The 22,628-nt window shown below is 42.6% G+C and overlaps 1 protein-coding gene across 1 annotated transcript in view; it reads right to left on the bottom strand.

Moving 5' to 3' along the window:
- Window positions 1-4,924: 4,924 nt before the first annotated feature.
- ADAM12 (ADAM metallopeptidase domain 12) overlaps window positions 4,925-22,628 on the bottom strand; it is a 173,925-nt gene continuing 156,221 nt past the window's right edge. The window contains exons 15-23 of the mRNA XM_066191596.1: window positions 18,022-18,130; window positions 17,723-17,921; window positions 15,075-15,152; window positions 12,004-12,112; window positions 11,388-11,523; window positions 10,662-10,770; window positions 10,035-10,217; window positions 6,342-6,445; window positions 4,925-5,065 (exon numbers count right to left, since the gene is read on the bottom strand). Coding sequence (XP_066047693.1) covers window positions 5,005-5,065; window positions 6,342-6,445; window positions 10,035-10,217; window positions 10,662-10,770; window positions 11,388-11,523; window positions 12,004-12,112; window positions 15,075-15,152; window positions 17,723-17,921; window positions 18,022-18,130 — 1,088 coding nt within the window. The 3' untranslated portion in view covers window positions 4,925-5,004. The remainder of the gene's footprint in view (window positions 5,066-6,341; window positions 6,446-10,034; window positions 10,218-10,661; window positions 10,771-11,387; window positions 11,524-12,003; window positions 12,113-15,074; window positions 15,153-17,722; window positions 17,922-18,021; window positions 18,131-22,628) is intronic.

The following is a 22,628-nucleotide window of genomic DNA, read 5'->3' as shown; positions in this document are numbered from 1 at the left end:
TCTGTGCAGAGGTTTTCTGCCTCTGAGTTTATTTTTTAAAATGTATTTTCTTCTGCTTTTGTCATGATTTTTGCTTTTTTGGAGCTTGGTCAATTTGCTAGAAGTCAAGAAAGAAAAATTAAGGGAAAAGCTGCTGTTTCCCAGTTTGGAGGTGATGCCTCAGATAACTTTGATTTTTCCTATCGAGAAAGTGAAAAGATGAATATTTGGCCCCAAATGCTGTAACTTGCCCGTTTCACCTCTATTATTCAGATTTCTGGGTCCTTGGCACTCTAAATTTTGGAGCTCAGCCTCCTCTTCAGCATCTCCTCCTGTATTTAAGTGCATCCATGGGATTTACAGGCACTGAATCCTCACAGAACCTCCCTGCATGCAGAGTTAGATGTAAAGCAGGAAATTCAAATAAACAAAAATGGCTTTTTGGCATTCCCCCGAGGATATTAAAAAGCTGCTGGAAATTAAATGCTGAATTTATTTTTTTCTTTGTTTCTCTACTGCTCCCTTTTCTTCTTCCAGACCTCGTTTGCTTTCATGACTGTCCCTTTAGTAAACAAAAAATTAGCATTTCTTCCCCAACCTTGTTAATACTCATCTTGAAATTTTCCAAGGAGATGCTTCTTTACTTCAAATCACAAGCTGCTCGTGCAACAAATTTAGCTTCAGCTCCGGAAGAGAAAAGTATGTTCAGATTGTTAAGGCATCTAAAATTCTTACAGAATATTAGGCTAAATTAATCAATCTTTGTAAAAAAATGTAGTGATATATTTTAGCTTTTGGTTTGTGGAATTAAGTAGTAATTTACAGTTTTGACAGTAAAATAATCTTTATTTGCTAAATAAAATGATATATGATAAAGATATAAATGATCTGAGACCTTTTCAGATCTGTTCCTGAAAGTGACGGTTTGGGGGTTTAAAAAATAGCTTTAGAAGTCATTATATCAAGTAACATCAAGATTCCAAAGTAAAGCACTGAGAAATGCAAAATTCAAGTAGCTTAAAAAAAAATTAGAAAGAAAATCAGTCCTTTCCTGCAAATCCAGCATCATCTAATATATGGCACATACAAAAGGGAATCTGTTGGACAGAACTTTGAATTTTTGCTACAGGTTCTTGGAGCTGTGAGAACAAACAGGCAGAAAGATGCTCTTCTCTCCTACATTCCTTCTTTAAGGGAAGATTGTTTTCCCCAATATCCAAACTAAAAATCCTCTGCTGCAGCTTGAGGTCGTTTCCTCTCATCCTGTCCCTTGTTCCCTCCTGGCAGGGAGCTGTGCAGAGCCACAGGGTCCCCCCTGAGCCTCCTTTTCTCCAGGCTCAGCCCCTTTCCCAGCTCCCTCAGCTCCTCCTGGGGCTCCAGACCCTTCTCCAGTTGTTCCTAAGCACATTTAAAGCAATGAATTTAAATATCTAAGAATTAAAGCATGAAGTAAAGCAGAAAAATGTATTGTTCACCTCTACAGGGACACATGATCTTGCACACAGCTTAAAAAATAAAAGAGGGTCATGGAAAATATCTTTTGTCATCGTGATGATAATGTTGGATATTGGATTCCTGAATGAACCAAATTCCAAGAGTCCTCAATGTTCAATCTGCTCTGGATTTTTAATTTCTCCTATTTGTGTTGTGTGAGAAGGGCAGCTGGCTGTAATTGCTGGGGCACATTTTCTGTGAGGAAGGATGGCGTCTGTGCAGAACGAGTCCCAGCCTCACTGATTTTAGAAAATGATGTTTTGCAGAGGGAGATAAAGAATGGATTTGTTTACTGTTACATGGTAATTTATAGTTAAATTGGAAACTGCTGTTATTTGATTGGAAGTTAATAAAAGAGAATATTGCATACTCAAATGATCAGAAGGAACCAGAATTGAAGCAGCAGAAGCAGCTCTGTATCTCTTTCTTCTCTGAGCTTTTGAAAAGGCTTTTAAAATATTCTATGAAATTAAGAGAAGATAAATCTTGCTACCCTGATAATTGCTGGCTTTTGCAAACAATCTAGGAATACTAATCCCAAGGGACTTGATGGGGAGAAAGATGGTAAATATGCAATTTTCCTTTTGTTTACTGCCTATTTGTTCGTTTTCTTTGGTGTTTTGTACTTTCTGTTCTATTGATTAGCATAAAGGCAGCTTTGCTTTAGGGAGAACACACTCTGTTCCTGCCTTCCCTCCGGGAAGGAGCCTGGGCTGTTCCAGCATTCCAGAGGTGGGAGGTTGGAATATGGGTGTGGGAGAAGACAGAAAGGCAGAATCAGCATAAAAAAAAAATCTCTCCCACCAAGAAAAACTGAGATAAAATACTGAGGGGTAACCTTAATTATTAAAGGTGATTTAGAAGTCAAAGATTGCTGGAGAAGGGAGGTGGAGCAATTTATTATGACAGGAGTGAATTTATGATGACAGGACTTGTGCTTGTGCAAGGAGCACACCTTGGATTTCACACCCTGCTGTATCCCACGGGAATTCATTTCCTTACACTGCCCTTACAGATGTAAAACCACCCACCTGCTTCCCACAGTGGAATTTGCCATGCCACCTGCATTCCTAATCATGAAGGCACTAATTGGGTGTGCAACCACCCCAAACCAGCCAGTACTGATAAAACTCCCCCAAACAAAAGAAGGATCTGATGGATCATTTCGTGTCGTCTCTTGTTGTCGAGTGTTGCTGTCCCATCCCACCCCCAAGCTACAGGGCCTTTTCTGCCTGTAGAATTTTGCATCTGGTAATAGAAACATGAATAAATATTTTTATATTTATATAAAAATGCATAAAAATACATATAATTATATATTTATATTATATATATATATAAATACAAATTTTGCAAATTGCTGACCTGAAGAATTCCATATTTTATGGCTGTTACCTACACGGCACCCACGTTTTGCCATGAAAAAAAAAAATCAGCCTGCACTGTTCAGTAAGAACATCTGGAGATCTCAAAGTTTAGCCATGTCTTAGACGGTGAGTCTGGTAGATAATATATTATAATAATATAGTTCTTCTTAACTGTAGGACTAAATTCCATGTCACTGGATACCTGTGCTTGTTTTAGTGGGAACAATTAAGAAATTTGACACACGGTGTGGCTGCCTGAAGTGACAGAGACACAAGTGGGTGCCCTGTATGGATATTTGCATTTTTTATACTTTTAAGCCTGCCTCGATTGGCCATTTTTAAGTTTATGGATGTGTAAAGTCTTGCCTAAGCTGCTCCTGTTAAATTCAGAACTCCTGATGCTGATGACAGACACTTTTCAGTCATTTCATGTCACCTTTCACTGCTCACAGTTTCACCTTATGGTTTCCAGCAGTTTGCAGAGGAATCCTGATAAAATGGGAGCTTTCAAACAAGCAAACTGAGATGGTGTGGCTGCTTCAAATGGAGGGACCCCCTAGTGTAGATACAAAACAATTAGTGTTTTAAATGCAGAAATGGGGAAAAGTACATGAAAAACATCATTCTGGTTCCCCCAGCACTGCTGAGCCCGGGGTGTTTGCATCCTTATGTTGTGATTCCCCACACAAACAGCCCTCTTGCTGCTGTTGGAGGTGCTTGAAGAATTGAAATGCATTTTTGAAGCTTTTCTTTTGCTATTCAGCACCAAACTAAGCTTATTGATAGCGTATTGATAAACATGAAGGTCGTGTTGCCACGAGGGGGAATGACTGGGAGAATGAAAGACAATTACGCTTCCCGGAGCCAGATGCAAGTTTCTATCAATGCTTTTATTTTTGCTCAAGGAAACAAAAACCACAAGCAATGAGGAAACCATCCGAATTAAAGGTGATAGCCCCTTCTCCCTCTGCTTCAACTGATATTTGGAAATTGTTGTTTTTACAGGTGAAACCGTGTCCAGCAGAGCTACTGAGAAGGCACAGAAGAGATCAGGTGTAATCACAGAGCAGAGGCGAACTTCTTCTTCTTTTTGGGATAATCCAAGTCTATGTATTAAAATACACATTTTGATTTGGGAATTAAGAAACCGGGAGCAACTTTGGAGAAGTTAAATACAAAACAGTAGTAAATCTGCAAAATACAGGTGATAAGCAGAGCGGTGAGGCAAAAAGGTAATAATACAAAAGTTGATTCTTAAAATGGAATTCTTTGTAATTCTTGGCTTCCCCCCAGCCCTGGGTGTAATGCACTGCCAGCCTAATCAGGACAACAATGAGATGGTTGAATTTAATTACTAAAAGCATCAAAAAAGAGATGGCACAGGGAGGTCTGATACCTGCATTAATATGTACTAACCAGGCTGTTTTTGAGGAAAAATGAGGTTAAAAGCACCACGGTTTTGTGATGTACAGTACTTCTTCAGTGAGAGGACTTCTTCCAGGTGGATGCATCCTCTTCCAGCACAGAGATTTCTGGAAGATCTCAAACAGTAACATGAAAACTGAGGTTACAGTACAGCTGCAAACACAGAGTGAGCCTTTGGTTAAATACAGGTTCCACCTCGTGCGCAGATATCTGGGCATTTCGCCGAGCTCCAGGAGAGATTTTTTGTCTTTTTACCCTGCCATATTTATCCAGAAGTTGGTTAGGAACCACTGAGATGGGAGTTGTTTACACATTTCATCGATCTGTATCAGCACTCCTTAAAGAATAGATCAAAACTAAGAAATCTACATAGGACCAACAGAGCAGAAATATTCAAGTTCAGTGAAATATTACCAAAAAAAAAAAAAAAGAAAAAACAAAAGAAAAAAAAAGGCTTCCTTTTAAGGAAAACTCAGCTATGGTAAAAATATCTACTACAGTGCACTGCACTGTAATAAATATTCAACATAAATTAATAATTTACAAGTACCTGAGCAAGTGTACAGAGCACCATAGCACAGCACAGCACCAAAGGCAGTAGCTCAGAATTCTTAAAAATAATGCTGTTTTAAACATTAAAAATCCTAAGTATTGTCATAGAAATGAACTCCAGCTGGAGTTGAAAGGTAGTGCAAACTTCTGTCTTCACTTTTTAAAATAAAGGTGTCAGGTTCTCTACTCATTTCACATCCGTAGCGTTGCTGGGCCTGGATGCCTGTGGTGGATGTTTGGGAGCGGGTCTGTTGGAAAGAAAGAAAATAGCAAAATTTTTACTGAATCTCTCCATTTTCCATGGGTGCTCATCAGTTTTGCACCGGATCAAAAAAACGTCAATAATGTTGCAGAATTTCAGGGGGTCTCCAAAAGTCAGCTTGAAATGTTGTTGCTTTCAGAATATCTGACTAGAATGGACAGCCAGGAGTTTAATCAAAGTTTCTTCCGGCAGTCTTTTTGCTAAAACATTAGGAGACTATATTGATTCTGTTTTTAATGCTTCTGACCCCTTAAGTGCTTTGCTGGTAGAATTCTTGTAGCTTAAAACACCCCTTTTATCTTCCTTGGAGCTCACTTTATTCACAGGAAACTGGGTAAGAAAACAGCATTGACTAAACCCACCAACACTGGGTGTAGTTATTCCACTTCCTGATTATTTTTTTTCAAACATACTTTATATTTTTGAAGCGTAGGATTTCCATGCTTTTTGGAATCTTTTTGGATATTATTTTCAGATGGTGCAAACTGACGTTCCCTTGGGAAATGGGTGAGCAGGAAATCCCTTTTTTTGGTGGCCAATTTTAACAGCATTCAGCTCTTAGCCTAATTCAGATGGAGGGGTTTGAGGAGAAAATTTATTATTTATCGGTTAGTTTCTGTAAATACGCAGCCAGGTGTTTCCAGTCAAACCTTCACAGGTATTATAAATCCTCACAGTCTGTGGGAGTCACAGCACCCGTGCCGGTGCACTCCCAGTGAGAAGCGGCGTGATAAACAAAATTACAGATGGAAATTATATCGGAAGTGGTTGTTGCAGCAGTTCCTTGAGCCATGTTGCTGCTGAAGTGCTAAAATCCAGGTGCTGGGATTTGATACCTTTTTGGGGCTACCTGAAAACAGAGGCCAGACACAATTAAGGGAATAAAAATCGGGTGTATTTACTGAAGGGCTTCCAGGGGCCTGCACCCAAAAATGGATGACGGATTGTGAGTTTTCACACTTTCGTAAGTTTGGTCCATTTGCATGTTGGGGCTTAATCTTCCAATTACAGCTTCAGGTAATGAAGTAATTTACCTCAAGTTTTCACCCTCCCCAGCTCATTTTCGTTTACGTTTCTCAGGCCCTGAGGCAGGGAGGTGTCCTTGATTCCCAGGTCGGGAGAGGAATTGTGTCTGACCAGAATGGGGAAGGAGCAGCCAACACTGCATGGAGCTTAGAGTTATACACTAAAGAACGGCAGGGCTCCAAACAGATGGAAACCACAAAAAGCTCCAGCCCCAAGGCAGCAGGGTGAGGACTGACCTGGCGGGGGTGAGGTGGGGCAGAGCCCGGGGGTGTCCGTGGCGCGCTCGGCCCAAGGGGTCCGCGGGGAGCGGCTTCCGAGGAGGGCTGGGCTTGGCGGGCTCCTGCGGGAAACACGGGGGGCTGTCAGCGCTCAGAATGCTCAACGAACCCTTCCCACGCTGCCACAGAGGAGGCAAACCCATAGAACCGTGGGGTTGCACTCTGGGTTGGGAGGGACCTCAATGCCCATCCAGTGCCATGGCAGGGACACCTTCCATGGTCCAGCGTGCTCCAACCTGGCCTTGGACACTGCCAGGAGGCAGCCACAACTTACAATTTCACCCACCCCCCCCACTCACCATTTCTTCCTAACACCTAATCTGAACCTAAACTGAAGATATTTTTTACTGTTATCATCAGATAAGTTTAAATTAGTAAAAAAGTAACTTCCTCTTAATAAGCCAGCACTTATATTTTAAACCAACGATTTAATACTATATTTAATACTACAATACTATATTTAATATTACAAAACTATATTTAATACTACAATACTATATTTAATACTATAATACTGTTTTCAATACTATTTAATACTGTATTTTTGTGGTTTTATGTCTTTTGATTCTTTCCTCTAGAAGCGCAGAGCGCATCTCTACTAGACTCAATGCTTAAGTGGTGGTAAATGAAAACAGCAGAGACTCAATACACAACTTTGTACAAATAGTCCTACAGAAAGGTGGGAATGCTCGACATCACTTTAAGATGGAAATTCAGATGCCCACAAAACCAAACTGCCCCAGTCTGGTTTGGATTGGGAGCATCTGTGGAATTCTTTTTTTTTTTTCAGAGCTGTGCTTTCATTCTGTGGAATTAAAGGCTCCATTAATAAAGAACAGAAGTCATCTGCTGCCAGGCTGGGCCAGAGGCTGCTCCGGGTGGTCCCTGCAAACAGGGAGACTTGGCTGTTTGTGCTCCTCGTTATGGAGAGCTGGGACACATCAAGTGGCTTGCTCAGGGCACACAAAAACTCTCCAGTTTACCCCCAAACTCACTTCAGATCTTTCTACTGCTGGAGCTTCACAGCTATCCCCAAGTAATTTTATTCTTTATTTTTAGTTTGCCATAAGTATCATTAGGAAAGCTAAAGGAAACAAGAAGAGCTTACAAGCATTATCTGATTAAAGATCCCTTGAAAGATGTGGTCCAAACAAGCAATCATGAATTGCTCCTGAATAAAGTCCAACTTTTCATTATTTGTTTTGAGCATCCCTTTGTTTTTTTACTTTCCATGGCAAATATTTGCTCTTTCAAGAAGGAAATGCAGATTGATTATCCACGGGCATTTTGATAAGGAAGAAAATACAGGAGCTTAAGTAAATCTCATATATAATAGCTTCTAATTTGCCACCAACTACATTTTAAAGTTGCATATAATGTGCACCCTCTATTAAATCCTCTGCATAACAAGTACTAGTATTGATGGGTGCACAGGCCTTGATTCACATGGGGCTCTGCTGATTTATACTGACTGTGAACCTGCCCCATAAATAAAGACTGTTTGCCTTGCAAGAGCATCTGAACAAAGGAAAAGCTGTTTTTCAGTCAAAAGATAATTAAATATTAAACGTGGCAATTTGCTGAGGGTTTTCTCTTTGGTTGATTGGTAGGGTTTATTTTGTGTTGTCTTTGTTTTTTAACTATTTTACTTACAACTGAAAAGAAATTCAATATAATTTACAGCACCACCGTGCAGCACTGAGCATCTGGGTGACATCCTGAAAGTAGCAATGATTTTTAAAGTCCTTCCTCTTGCTGACCTTCTGGATGTGCTTCCAAGGGAGAGCTGAAGCAATACATGAAGTAGTATCTATATTTATTATCCCAAACTATTCTTAAGCTAATTTACTACTTCCAAGCTTTGAGGGAAAAAATTTAACTTAAGAATGAAAGATTTTTCTCCCCACACAGTGTTTTTTCTTTGTCCCTCTGATATAAAAAGTAGCTGTTTCTGACAATATTGACGTTATGATATAATCCTGAAGGAATCCATTCTTGCTCATTCTTTAGGCTGCCTTGAGCTGATCCCCTGTTTGTCCTGCCTGTGCTCTCTGCAGAGACTGAAAATGATGATATTTTGCTTGATGAAGGAACTGTCACAATTCATTTGAGCTGCCAAGCTGAAAAGCTTTTTGGCAGTTTCAGATCTGTCAGTCTTTGCTAATGATAGCACTGCGGGTCTGGGTATTCCACCTGGCACTTTGGGTGGGATTTGGAGCACAAGGATTTGGGAACATGAGTTGTAGGGCAGCACTGGGCTGCTGTGATGTGCAGTGAGGCTGGGGCAGGTGCAGATGCAGCATCGGAATGAGGAATGGCTACTTTCCTTTTCCTCGGAAAGCTTTTTCTCCATCCATATCCTGCTTAAGAAACTGAAAAGCACTTGCACTTAAAAATCTTCCCTTTGACCACTGTGAATTGTGCAGAATGTTAGAGAATACAAGAAAATGAACACTGAAGCCACTGGTGCTAAAGACAAGCAACAGGAATCAATACTGCTTCCGATTCCCTACAAAATTAATTTTGGAAAGAATCAGCGTTTTTTACTCCCCTGGAAAGGAAAATGACTGGCAAGATGGAAAATGGAAGAAGCAAAAGCAAATAATACACTGGCTGTGCCTGTAAAAGTTGGTCTAACCTGAGTGATACAATGTGCAGACTTAGAAAAAATTAAATCTAGATACGCTTTATTTGCTGTCACAACGTACAGGGACGCCTTCCACTGTCCCAGGCTGCTCCAAGCCCTGTCCAACCTGGCCTTGGGCACTTCCAGGGATCCAGGGACAGCCACAGCTTTCCTGGGTACCCTGACAACTTCTCTGGGCAGCCTCTCTCATCCGTTCGTTTCTGACATTTTTCCAATCCTTTTTCAAAGCCCTGCACTCCAGCGCTGTCTCAGAGCTGTCTCCTATCCATCACCAGGAAGAGGTCTCAGGGCTCCTGCAGGCGTTAACAGCAATCCCTACTTTTTAACCTCGTGCCACACCCAGAACAGCACCTTGGCTGCAGAACAGGAATAGCTGCATGCCTGAGTGCTTAGAAACAGTCACTCCACAAGTGCCACCAAAAGGGAGCAGCCGGTGACAAGGAAAGGCGCTATTTAATACAGACAACTGCACAGACAACTTCATCTACCCTGCCCATCGCCCTGAGACGCACCTCATTCAAAAATAAAAAAAATAAAAAAAAATATTTACCATCTCTACTTCAACATTGCAATGAAAGGTGCGTCTGCATGAAATAGTCATGGGCTGTGCCCTGGAAGACCAGACTTTGGTTCATGCAGCCCTTGGCAGGGCAGGAGCACATTAAGCTAAGGCAGCTTTTGCTCTTGCACATCACCCCTGCGACGTGGTTCCCTAAACTCTCTCTGTGTTTGGCACCTCATTAACAAACCACGGTTGTGCAGCTGGAGAGATGAGCCTGTGTTTGTTCTGCTGTCTTTTGAGCGGTGAAGGCAGAGGTCAGGATCCTAAATTTTAGGATCACAGCCTCACTTGCCACAAAGCAATTTTTCTACAGCGCGGTTCTAAACTCACGCGAAGTATAAAGGAAATGCTGTGGGAAAAGGGCAGCAGGGAAAGATGAGAAAACACTTCATTTCTCCAGACACTGACAGTAAATATTTAATAGAAGAGAATCAACGATTACCTGGGAGAACCTCAGTGAAGGATTAGCTGGCAGGGGTCTCTCAGGCCCAGCTTGGTGGCCTGGCAGCTGGGGAAGGGGTGGCAGGACTCGCTGGGGTGTTTTCAGAGGTGGCACCTCGTGTGTCTTCACGGGGTTGCTGATGTCGATGACCTGGTACGGCAGCGGCCGCCTTGGGCCATCCCTCTGGGAAAAATCACCCAAGCAAAGGGAGAAATGTCAGGAGCTGGCACAGAATCACAGGATGGTTTGGTTTGAAGGGGTCTTAAGGACCAGGACATTCCAACCCCCTGCCATGAGCAGGGACACTTCCTGCCAGAGAGCTCCAAGCCCCATCAAACCTGGTCTATTGCTGCATTAAAATCCGTGTTAGCGCCTTGCTTTTCTCTCCTAGAGACAAAACTGTTTATTTTCTGCTCTGGACATCTCAACCTGTCTTCAACATGGAAGCCAAAGATGAATTTTGAAGCCTCCAACCTCTCCCATTTTACTTAATGTTAGTCCTACATGATATTGGGTTCATGTAATCATTGTTTTATTATAAATCACTTAAATGAGCTCCAAAATACATGAGACCTTGTTTCGGTTTCCCCCCACTTTTTTTTTTTTTTTAATTATTTAGGGACTCACTTTTTGTATGGTTGTATTTTGTGGCTTCATGATGAGGTTTTTACCAACACATGTGGCATGAACATGATTTGGCTCAGATGAACTGGAAGCTCTTGCTGGACTCACAGACCTGCAAGACAAACATTTAATTGTTGAACCCCACGATCTGCTTTGTAACATTTTCTTCAACAGGAGCCTCTTTTCAGAATGGGATTTTGCAAGGGCTTTCTGCCTGGTTATAGTAAACAAGGGAAGCAAAAATTGTCTAGCACTCCTGCAAGAATAAAAATAAATATTGATTTTTTAGAAACCAGTAGTCTGTTAAATTAGCTTCTGCAATCTGTGGAAATGCAGCTTTGTAACACCCAGGAGACTATTCTAATGAATCTAACATTTAAACAGTAATGACCTCAAATAGGAAAGTTTCAGCTCACTCAACTGAGTTTAGATAAAAGGCCATGCAGTGTAATGAAACTGTTTCAGGCAAATGAAAATAAAGGCAATACTTCCATCGCTGCTTAATTTTTCATCCCCAAAGAAAAGAGGGATATATTCAAAGCAATACCTGCATTATTGACTGCCTATCAATGAAATTAAACCAACCCAGGGAAAACACCGCTGTTAATCGTGAATATTTTTTGTCAAGGCTGCCTCTTTCTAACTCATTCACAGTGATGAGAATTGCTGTGTTTACTGCTTCCCTGCCTTAATAGCTATTGGAATATAATTAGGGGAAAATGGGCATACCTCAATTTCTCTATTGTTGTCTTCTTGCTTGTAAACAACCACCTCATGAAAGTCTTCCTTTTGAGGTACATGATTGATCCAGCGAAGATAAGGCACAGGATGGTTATCAACACTCCTATGGTCAAACTCTTGTTGTCTGCAAGAAATCACATGGAGTTAACTTCTTCCAAGGGCCTGCTCGGTGCCTGACCAAGGTTTCTTTGCTACCTTCAAAAAACAGAAGATCTTTCAGCAGTGAGATCATGATGGGAAGCTTTGTCATGGAAATAACCATTATGTCATAATTTCAGTTTTGCCAGCCACTGCAGCATCTGGCATGCCGAGAAGAGAATCCATTTTGGTTTAGAATAGCATAGGTCATATGAAAACAGACGTTATTTCCCATCCAGATTCAGTTTATACGTGTACTGGTGAGGAGACTGCCAGTCCTCAGACATAAACCAGAAATATCTCTTTGAGGTCACTAATGTTCCAACACTCCGGGGAAAAACGGGCACGGAGTAATCAAATCCCGTAAAATTAACAATGTGTAGGAGTAATTCTTCTTGAGGTTGAGCAATTCCCCCTCATTATCCTGGAAAAAAAAAAACCAGGTGGAGCCTGAATTCCCACTGACCTGCCTGTCTGATGGGCCCACTGTCCACGCTGCCACCAAAGCCTGGCTTGTCACAGAAAGGGGGGGCCCAGTCAGCCTCACAGTGACAGTTCTTTTTGTTGTTGCAGACCTGCAAAACAAGACAAATGGCCTAACATAAAAAAACAACCCAGAGCAGCCCGGGCTGATAAGGGCTCCTAATCAGACAGTGACACATCAGAGAGGAATAAAACTTAGAGAAGAAAGGAGATATGCTGATAGCTGCCTATTCCACACCGAGGTGGCAAAGAGCAACTTGCCACGGAGTAAGAGGGATCCTAAAAACCATTATTTCTTTGGCAGGTAATCGTTGGAGTTGCCCCAGCTGACAACATCAATAATATGAGGATAATCAGACACCTCTTAAGTCTTGTTCTCTCTTAGCTTCCAGCAGCAGCATTGTCTGCCTGGTAACTTCAGCTCCTGCTGCCTGCACAGGAGTTGTAGAGCTTTGTCAGCCCGCCGAGCTCTCCTCTCCATCAAGGGCTTGCACTGGGCTCAGGACGGATTTTTCCATGGCTCTAAGGTGAACCAGTTGCTGGAGAAGCCTGTGAAACTGGGATCAGGGCTGAGGAAAGCCTCGGGGGGGTTTGATATCACACCTGCACTGTAGGGACACAGTGCTCCGTGCTGTGGTGGTTTTAATCCGAGTGAGGGAACAGCGTGCGAGGCCTGATCCATCCAGCGCCCCCCGTGGGATCAGAGAGCTCCCAAGGACTGGAGATCACCACTAACACAGCCTGATCCCACTGCACAGAGGAGAAGGAGCCAGGAGATCCAGGGCTTTTCCCTCAGGAGGTCCCACAGCCCAAATGCTCGTTATTTCCTTTTGCTGCTCCTCAAGCAGTTGCTGTGTGGTGACTACAGAGCTTAAAGCTCCGTGCTGAATCGACAGAAGGCACAGAGTCAAAGAATTGTGCAGGGTGGAAAAGTTCTCCAAGATCTTCAACCATTCCCCAGAACTGACAAGGCCACCCATGTCCCCAAGTGCCACCATATCCACGTGGATGTTAAATCAATCCAGGGATGGGAGCTCCAGCACTGCCCTGGGCAGCTGTGCCAGGGTTTGGAAAACTTCTCCATGAAGAATATTTTGCTGATATCCACCCTGATCCTCCCCTGGGCCAGCCTGAGGCCGTTCCCTCTCCTCCTGTCCCTGTTCCCTGGAGCAGAGCCCGACCCCCCGGCTGTCCCCTCCTGGCAGGGAGCTGTGCAGAGCCACCAGGTCCCCCCTGAGCCTCCTTTTCTCCAGGCTCAGCCCCTTGCCCAGCTCCCTCAGGAATTCTCCAGCCCCTTCCCAGCTCCGTTCCCTTCCCTGGGGCTCCAGCCCTTCCATGTCTTGTCCTGAGGGGCCCCAAACCGACCCCAGGATCTGAAGTCACATTTAGGTGCTCAAATTGAAAGTTTTGGCTTTCCTGTTTTCCAGATGCTGCACTGCACTGGTACATAACTCTGAACTTCATATAAAGTGTTAGCAAGTTCTCCTCACAGCTCAGTCAGACAGAACAATCCTTTTCCAGCCCAAGGACGCCACTGCAGCCTCAGGCCCCAAAAATTCAAACAACAGCAAACTGAGGGGAGCAAACTGGGAGGATGGGACTTCTGAACCTGAAGCTGTAATTAGACAATTAACCCCAATATTTAAATGGACCAAAACTTATAAAAATGTGAAACCTCATGAGCAGGTGTCCATCATGGATACAGCCATGGCCAGGCTCTTGTACTGCTCAAGGTGTATCCCTTGAAGGCCTTTTAATAAATTTATTATTAATAAATTTAACTTTATTCCTTTAACACTAGGCTCTGTTCCAGGTGGCTTCTCAGGCACCAAAATCAATTTGTAAAGAAAGATTTTGGGCTTAGTGCTTGTTGTCAACAGTGTCCTTAATTCTGTGCTAACCCCAGCCATCACTGATCTGCCACCACCACGGAGAACCCACAGCACAGATTAATAAATGAGTTTTCAGCAAGACACAAATCGGTTCGCAGGGGTTTGGGCTATTGTGAATATGCAATATTCTGGCCAGGTCAGCTTGGCAGGCTTTCAGAAGCACTGTGCTGCCTGTGTCTGCAGAGCACTAAAATATTCAGAGAGCTCAGACCGGCTGTGGTCATGTAAAATTAAAAAAAAAACAAAAAAACACAACAAAACAACTTTACAAAGACAGCAAGGTAATTAAAAATATACTTTGTTAAGCATCATTTTTTAAACTAAAGCCCTGCAGGAATTCCCATTTACAATTCCACGAGGTCAGTGATGCCACTGAGGAGTCACCAGAGGTTCTTGTTTGTACAGACATAAAAAATGCCAGCCCGAGCCTCTGCTCGTTCCAGCTCAATGATAAGAGGCAGCACCATCCACACTGCTCAGTTTTGCAAATTCAGCGTGATAAAATAAGTTGAAGCAAATTAAAATCCTTCCTCAGAGAGGACAGTGCATTTCTGTGGCTCTTCCAATGTGGCTGCCACAGCTTTCCAGAGAAACAAAAAGCTCATCAGCACATCAAGGTTAATAAGGCAAAGCTTGACATAATTAACATTATCATAATATAAACTGGGTTTCCAACCACTGATATTATTAAATGATATCATTTCACTCTGTGCCACTTTCACGCCACAGAACTCATCAATATGGTTCTCCTTTATTTTTGGAGATGCTGTTTCATTTGCCTCTCAATGCAAAGGCTTCCAATGCTCAATGCAAGAATTTTAACTTCTCTGTGTCTATGGAGAAACTGCATTTTTGATTTTTAATGGGAATTCTTCACGATGGAGGGTTAGACTTCAAATTGCTTTGAGGATTACAAGATTCCTTTGCATCACAGGCTGTCAATTAAGAGCAAGATAATTACTGCCCGATAAACATTTCCTTGTCAAATAAAAACAATTTCGCGTAAGGGACAGCGAAAATTGAAATATGTAATGAAAATGTATTACAATGACTCTGATTGATCTATTGCAGGCAATTAGAGATCCCAAAGCCATTACAGAAGGTAAATTCTTGTCCAGTGGTTATTGAGTGATTGTAAAGAATGTTTTCCTAGGATGCTTACCCCACGTCCATGGCACTTGGTGGCACATTTATGGACTCCAAAAACGCTGGTGTTCTGGCACCGGCGGTTCAGGCAAATCTGCAAAATAAAAAAAAAAGGGAGTTTTAACAGGATTATGCTGCTGGGGCTCCCAGGGCATGGTATTCCTTCTTTCAGCAGTTAAATATTTCCCAGCACACAAATATATAAAATTATATGGACACAAAGGACACCAGGATTGGGTGTTGTCTTCTTCTTCTTTTCCTCAGCCCTTTTGAAGTCTTTGAAATCCAAATCTGAGCAAGTTGAATTCTGCTCTCCTGGCCAGCCCTGGTTTCACACACACAGTTCACGGTGTTGATATGCTGAGTTTGTGCAAGAAAACCCGCACAGTTCCACACAAGTGGAACTAGTGGGGAGACCCTGGGGTTTGGGAGGTTTTAAAACCAATTTAAAAATCACTAATTTGCGTTTTTTTTTTTTTTTTTCAAGATTAAGAGTGCACTGAATTTCCTTCAGGTTCCTGCTCTGCATGCCTTTGTCTCTTCACAGCAGCAGATGATTCCTCAAGGAAAGCTTTAGATCCTCATGGTGTAAATTATCATAGTTTTGTTTTTATCAATAGTGAAATATTTTTCATTCCAGTACAGAACCTGGACCCAGGGCAGGTGAATCTTTAAGTGAGGTCGTTGATTTCTATGGGCTCATCATTGTTTTCCAGGAAAACCAAGATCTTTCTAAGTTTTTCCAAGTTAAACTTTTTTTTTTTTTTGGTGTCAAATATAAACTAACCCTATTTAACATTTAATATTTACAGGAAATGGAAGTAAACAAATAGCATATGCACAGGAATAAAATTCAAAAATTTTTTTGTTGTTGTTTTCCAGTCATTGCAGATAAACTTTACTCTGCCAATGGAGCTGAAAATTGAGGTTAAGCAAGATTAGTGCTGAGCAATAATAACATCAAACAACCACACAGCTGATGTGCACGTCAGTAATGAGAAGTTACCCTACTCCAAACTGAAAAAGGAGGAAATTAGGACTGGAAAAACTGTTCCTCTGCTATGGTGACAACAAAAAAAGGTCAAAAAGCCCCACACTGCACATTTTTGCTCATGTTTAACTGCAGTGCAGTTCAGTAGTACCAAAAGTCAGTCACAATAATTAGCATTAAGCTGGGAATAGTGTTGAAGGAGGCGACAGGGATGCTTAATCAGGGCACTTATCCCCTGGGGAGAAGGAAAAATGGAAAGGAAATTAGAGTGAATTGGCATCAACATGCAGGCATGGAGAGAATATGGTCTGATTACAGCACTATTCACAATTCAAATATTCTCAGTGCAGCAGCTCCCAGAATTCTGATCACATTAAAATGGCTGCGTTTCAAATTGTGCATCTCCAGTTGAGAAAACCCAAGAATATTTAAATTCATATTCTTAATCCATAATACAAATGCACTAATGTCCTCAAAGTAAAACATACAATTTCAGAAGTATTAGCCTGTGTATTCTATAGTGTGGATGTGTATGATTAGATAGATTAGAAAGATTAAATACTCATTAGTAAAACATAATGGGGTGCTTTCTCAGCGCTGAGTTGCCTTTGAAAAGACTTTTTATAACAGATTGACTTAGAAATGTTGTAAGGGTTTGTTTTCCTAGAGCAGAGCTGTGGTTTCACTGGGGATGGATTTCAAACCTGTTCCCAGCACAGGGAGATAATCCAACGTAATTCAGAGGCATTCAGAAATTCAGAGGCTTACTTGAATTTACCACAAATTATCAAAGCATTTGTTTTTCCTCCTTTTTTTGCAAGCAATCCACTGAGGGTATGGAAACCTCCTTCATTTCAACAGCTCTTGGACTGCTTTCCCTTCCTCCTCCCCCTGGAAACTCATGGCTGCCTCCCATCCTTCTCAGTTGCTTTCCCCACAAAAGAAAAACTTAGAATGAGGCAGCCATGTGAAATCTGGGCTGCATTCACAGGGGATAATCCACAAAGTTTGCAAAGCACAATTGCAAAAAATCAGTTTTGGTGGCTGAGCATCAATGGGTTTATAGTTTTCTAAGCGTGCATACAGAGATAGGTTTTCCTGCGTGGAAAAAAAAAAAAAAAAGGAAGTGGGGAGCCATAATCAGAAGATAAAACACATTTTGAAACCTAAAGTGAAGTTAATGACAATTTTGCAATGCCAGAGATGCTGGGAAAGGGAATACATTGAACTCAGGAATTCATTAATAAGCCTGTAATGTATTTTGCTGTACTTATTTTGCAGAAAACCTCAAGCCTCCATGGGCAGATACTCGGGACCATCTTCAAAAAATCAGTCACAGACTTAAGCAACTTGCATTGCACAGAATCCCAGGATGGTTTGGGTCGGAAGGGACTCTAAAGCTCATCTATTTCCAACCCCCTGCCACATCCAGGGACACCTTCCACCAGATCAGGTTGCTCAGATTTGCATCTGAGAATCTGTAATCCAGAACAGTGGCCAGAAGGGAGTAAAATTTGTCTCAGTCTGAGCATGAGAAGCAATTATTCTGTTGGGGAAAAAAACCAAACAAACAAACAAAAAAACAATCCCAAAGGAAAAAAAGAAATACAAAGCACTTGGCAAAATGACAGCAGTGATGTTCCCCCTTGTCTGGGGGTATTCCAGAACCTTACTTTTCCATCTTCACACTTGGTTCCTGCCAGCACGAGGCCAGGGTCGGGCATATCATCCCCCAAATACACGTGGGTGCCACGGCACAGGATCTTGCCCCCCTCCTGCAGTGGGATGTTGGTTTCTATGGAAACAGCATTGGTTCCAATGACGGGTCTGTTGGCTCCTCCTTGACACTGGATTTTCCCACACTTGGCATCCCTGACGGAAACAAACACAAGCAAAGATTAGGTGAAGCATTCTCAGTGTTCCAAGCCCTCTCCCAGCACCAGCTGCTGTGTTTGCAGGGGGGAGGCCCTACCTGGGTTCACATTTGGCAAAGGAGCTCTTGGAGTCTTTCCCGCAGTTGCCGTAAGGGTCTCCGGCAGAGTTGACTCTCTCAAAGCAGATCCCAGGAGCGGGTTTCGCACCTGAAACAAAACCTAATCAGGACTTTCATCTCATACAAGGTGCTTTTAATAATTTCCTTTGAGCTCTGCTGGTGCTTTAGGGGAAAGGGGGATGTGAGCTGCATGTTGATGAGGCCCAGCAAAGCAGCGGTGCTGGATCCGCATGCTAATGGAAGAGTTTGGATGTGCGGGATTGCCAGTGCTGTTTGTAGGGTTGTTTGTCTCTCTTGGCAGCGCTGAGCAACAGACAATGCAGAACTCCTTCTCTTCCCAGGGTTTCTCGAGGTGATAGCCCTCTTGCTGATCCTCCTAGGATACAAAAACTGCTAGCAAATACCAGACAGAGGGCAGCTGGAAAGTTAACTCCTTTCTTTTGCGAGAGTCCATGTCCGAGGGAGACCCCAAAGAGAATTCTTTTCAGGAAAGGCCTGTTTGACTGAAGTTGAGAGCAAGAGAACAGAAAAACTCCTGCTGTAAACTGAGTGTAAAGATATGAGGACCTGACATGGCAAAGGGAAATGTGCTGCTATTAACTCAGGCTGAAGTACTGGGGAGAGGAAAGGAACCCATCCCACCTCAACCCTCAGGACATCCAGTCCTTATGATGCCTTAAGTTTTAACTTTGATGTTTTTCAGATTCCGTGCTGCCCAGGGGTGCAGCTCTGAGCTCACAGTCAGTGTCACTCAGCTCTGCACACAGCAGGGACACAAAACAAATCCTTCTCCTGCTGCACACCAAGGACAATGGTTACAAATTTTCAGGCCCAAAAGCACAAACAAGGGTGGGCTGAAGAGAGAAAACAAGAAGGATGGGACTCCATAATCTGAAGCTGGAATTGGACAATTAAACCTCAATATTCAAATGGACCAAAACTTATAAAAATGTGAGACCTCATGACCAGTCATCCATTTTGGGATCATTTTGGGTCTGCCTTGGGTGTAGCCCTGGCCAGGCTCTTGTCCTGCCCAAGGTGGATCCTTAAAGGCCTTCTAATAAATATCTACTTAATTCTCGAGCTCTGTCCAGTCTCTGTTCCAGGTCAGCCTTCCCAAGGCACTCCTGAGAGGAAAGACTGACATGGAAGAAGGGGCATTTCTGCCATGGTGGTGGAAGTGGGAAACTGGGAGTTCAGGCAGCATCTGGTTCTTCTCCACTGTGATCTTTTCTGATAGAGACATTTCCTAATGGCAAAGGAACTTCCCTAGTGGGAGTAGGGCTGGAAAAGCTTGTGCAGGCAGATTATTCATCCCTGCACTTCAGAAGTTCAAGGCTACTGTTAGAACATCCCTTCTAATGTTTTATACACACCATCTCCTGCTCATTTCCCTCCCGATTATAACCAATTATAGAATATCGTCTAGGGGAAGATGCATCCGTTCATCTGGAATGTTGGAGAGGTGAAGGATCTGCTTCTCTGGTCTGACTGCTGCAACAATTCATTAGTCTGTGTATTGGAATTTAATCCCTTTGTTCTACAGTGAAGTGTGGCTTTCATTTCCAGCCAGTAATTGCTGCTTCTTGCAAGATTAAGAGGCCCTTTGTTAGGGCTCTTTACCACTCCGTGTTTTCTTTCCATGAGAATAATTAACAGCACCATCAAGTCACCACCAACATTTCAACAGGGAGACTGGCTTTGAGCAGAAAAGGAGCTGAGGAGAAACTCTGGCTAAAACTGATCAGAGACCTGCTAACTGCATTCCTTTGCTTTTGACAGATCAGCCAAACTAAAGCAAAAAGAACTTGGCAGCAAGTGATGTGATAGCCCAAAGGCTGAGAATATCCCATTTCTACAGTGCTCCTGATCTTTACCAGAGACAGAATATTTCAACTCATGCTACATTTTGTCAAATGTTTTGAGCCACTTCCAAGTGTGTATGCCTCTAACTGTGGGTAAAACATAGCATTTATTTAAGCCAGCCTGAAGATTTCATTTGAAAGCCTTCAAAGAGAAAAATGTTCTTTTTATTTTCTTTAAAAAAAAAAAAAAAAGGGGGGGGTGTCAGATTTCTGGAGAAGAAAATACAAATATAATTATGAAACTTCCAGCCAGTGTGGATCTTTTCACTAAAAACTCAGAGATTAAAACTTCAATTAATTATCTGCATTTCATAGTCAGAAGCTTGACTAATACTATATACTGCTGAACAGCAATCTAATGCTATTAAGGACAAAATATTGAAACTTGGAGAGGCTTAAGATGGCACCCTCTTTTCCTTCTAACATTTTTACAAGCTGAAACTGGAAAATTCAGAAAGAAAGGCACAGGAGGAACAGAATATGAGCTGTTGGTTCCCTGGAGAGAAGGACAAGAGCTTGGAATTCTTTGAAAGATTACGATCAAGCTTGCTGAGTTCAGAATATATTTTCAAATCTGGAACTATTAAAAGGGACTCACACAGGATTATTTCAATTCTTTTTCATTAAAGTTCAAGCAATAATAATAATAAAAAAAATCAACGTAAGAATCCAGACAAGGCGCTGCGCAGAAAAATCAAAAGTTAAATTTCCATTTTCAGCATGTGGATCCCTCCTCATCTTTCCAGGGTGGGCACACTCACTGTTCAGCTCGAGAAAAACATTAGCATGTGCATATGCTACAGCAGCTTGGAAGGGCTGGGGAGGGAAGAAATGTTCTGGCAGCCAGAGGGCAAGGAAAACTGCTTTTTCCAAAACTGCTTTTTTCAAAACCGCTTTTCCAAAACTGTTTTGTCCAAAACTGCTTTTTCCAAACCTCCTTTTTCTCCCACGTGTGCCAGGACCAGCTTGTGCTGGTCGTATGCAACTGCTCTGGGTCTTGTTTTTGGCCAGGAGCCTCGGCTCCAGCTCAGCTGATGCCGTGGAATTGCAGTGGCTGGATGCTCCCTTGGAGATGTGGCAGCAGCAGCCCAGAGCCCAGACACGCTGTCCCCTCAGGGCTGTCCCCTCCCAAAACTGCCAAAAGCCAAATGAATGCCCAGGTCCTGAGCTCTGGCTGCAAGGGATGTCATGTAACAAAGGCTTACTCCAAAAAAAGGTTTTAAAAAGGGAATGCACTCACTGAACACTGAGACAGCTTAAGGAGTTTCTCTTCCTCTTTCACCTGGTGAAAGTTTTTTTCTTTGCCTGGCTGATTTTTTCCCTGAATTCAGAAGTCAAGCATTGCAGAGATGATGGAAAGCAGCCCGCAGGAAGGAAAACACATCTGCAGCGTCCTTGCAGGGCTCAGACACTGAGCTTTAACTCCAGCTAATAACACTTGACAAGAAAAAGGATCTCATGGAGCACAACAAAACCACTCCCCTGCCAGGCTGGGAGCAGTCTGTGTGTGAAAACACCTGGTACCCAATGATCATCTGCAGCCTGGAAACCAAAACCCAGCTCCAATTTCTGCCTTTGGTATCCAACCAAGACATGCTGTTGCTTGGGATTCAGATGGCTCTTCCCTCTCCCCACTGGCTTCTCACAATATTTGCACTCTTTTATGGATGAAAACATATCAGAGTGTAAGATGCTGAACAGATGGAGCTACCAAGTCAAAAGGAGGTTTTCAGAGGATGCTTTAGGAAGAGAATTGTAATGTGTTTCTGGAGGAAACCCATTTATCACGACGGCACCACATAAACTGCAGCAGAAAGTCCTGTCTTCCCCTATTTTCTACCTCTGCAGGCAGAGGCAAAATGATTTGTGAAGGATTTCTGGTGGTTATTAAGTGTTTTGAGCTGGATGAGCAGAGTTTATTTCACTTTGCTGTTTGGTAATTATAGTATCATGACCCTGTAATTAAGGTCCTGTCAGCCTTTCCACGCCAAGCCTCATTCAAGGGATTAAATCAGCCCTTGGAAGCTGCAGAAGGTCAAAGCTCACCACTGCAGCTGGCAGCCTGGAGATTGTTGGGGTTTTTTTTTCTCCAAATGTGTATTCTGATGAGCCCACTTCTTTCCCTAAACAGTCACAAAAAGAATAAAATCATAAAAAACCAGAATTTGCAGGGCACAGAAATGCTGCGTCATTTCAGACCTGCTGCCGCAGGAAAACACCAACTCGGTCTCTAGAAAGGAATGAGGGAAATTTCTGACCATGGTGCTGATCCCATGAACACGAGAAACGTCCTCTGTCGGGCTGACAGCAGAAAAGGAAGATAGTTCAGCTCAGTTCCCAGCTGTCTGTGGGTGGGGAGAGGGGAAAAAGCAACCTCTGAGTAACAGGCTGCAGCTCTGTGGCTCAGGCTGTGCCAGCCAGCACCACGAACAACTGTGCAAATAAATATAAGCATAAACCCCACAGTCCTCTGTCGTGTGATCTGGGTTTCAGCTCATTAAATTTGTTTTTGCAGCAAAGCAAAAGTTCCACAAGCTGCCCTTGGCCTCTCCCCACCCCATCCTGGTGATCCTTGTTCTGTCTGGGCAAGAGCAAGATGGGGTTGAGCTTTTTTTTTTTTTTTTTTTTTTTGCATTTTAGGAGGATGATGTCACCACCCCTGAGAATATGATTTAATATTTTTCCCATCTCCAGAAGAAAAAGGCCTGGCCATAAATCTGT

This window comes from Chamaea fasciata, unplaced genomic scaffold, assembly GCF_029207755.1.
Source record: "Chamaea fasciata isolate MVZ Bird 193981 ecotype frontalis unplaced genomic scaffold, bChaFas1.0.hap1 SCAF_9, whole genome shotgun sequence".
Lineage (NCBI taxonomy): Eukaryota > Metazoa > Chordata > Aves > Passeriformes > Sylviidae > Chamaea > Chamaea fasciata.
The sequence above is the reverse complement of the archived record's forward strand: the minus strand, read 5'-3'. Positions and strand labels throughout refer to the sequence as shown.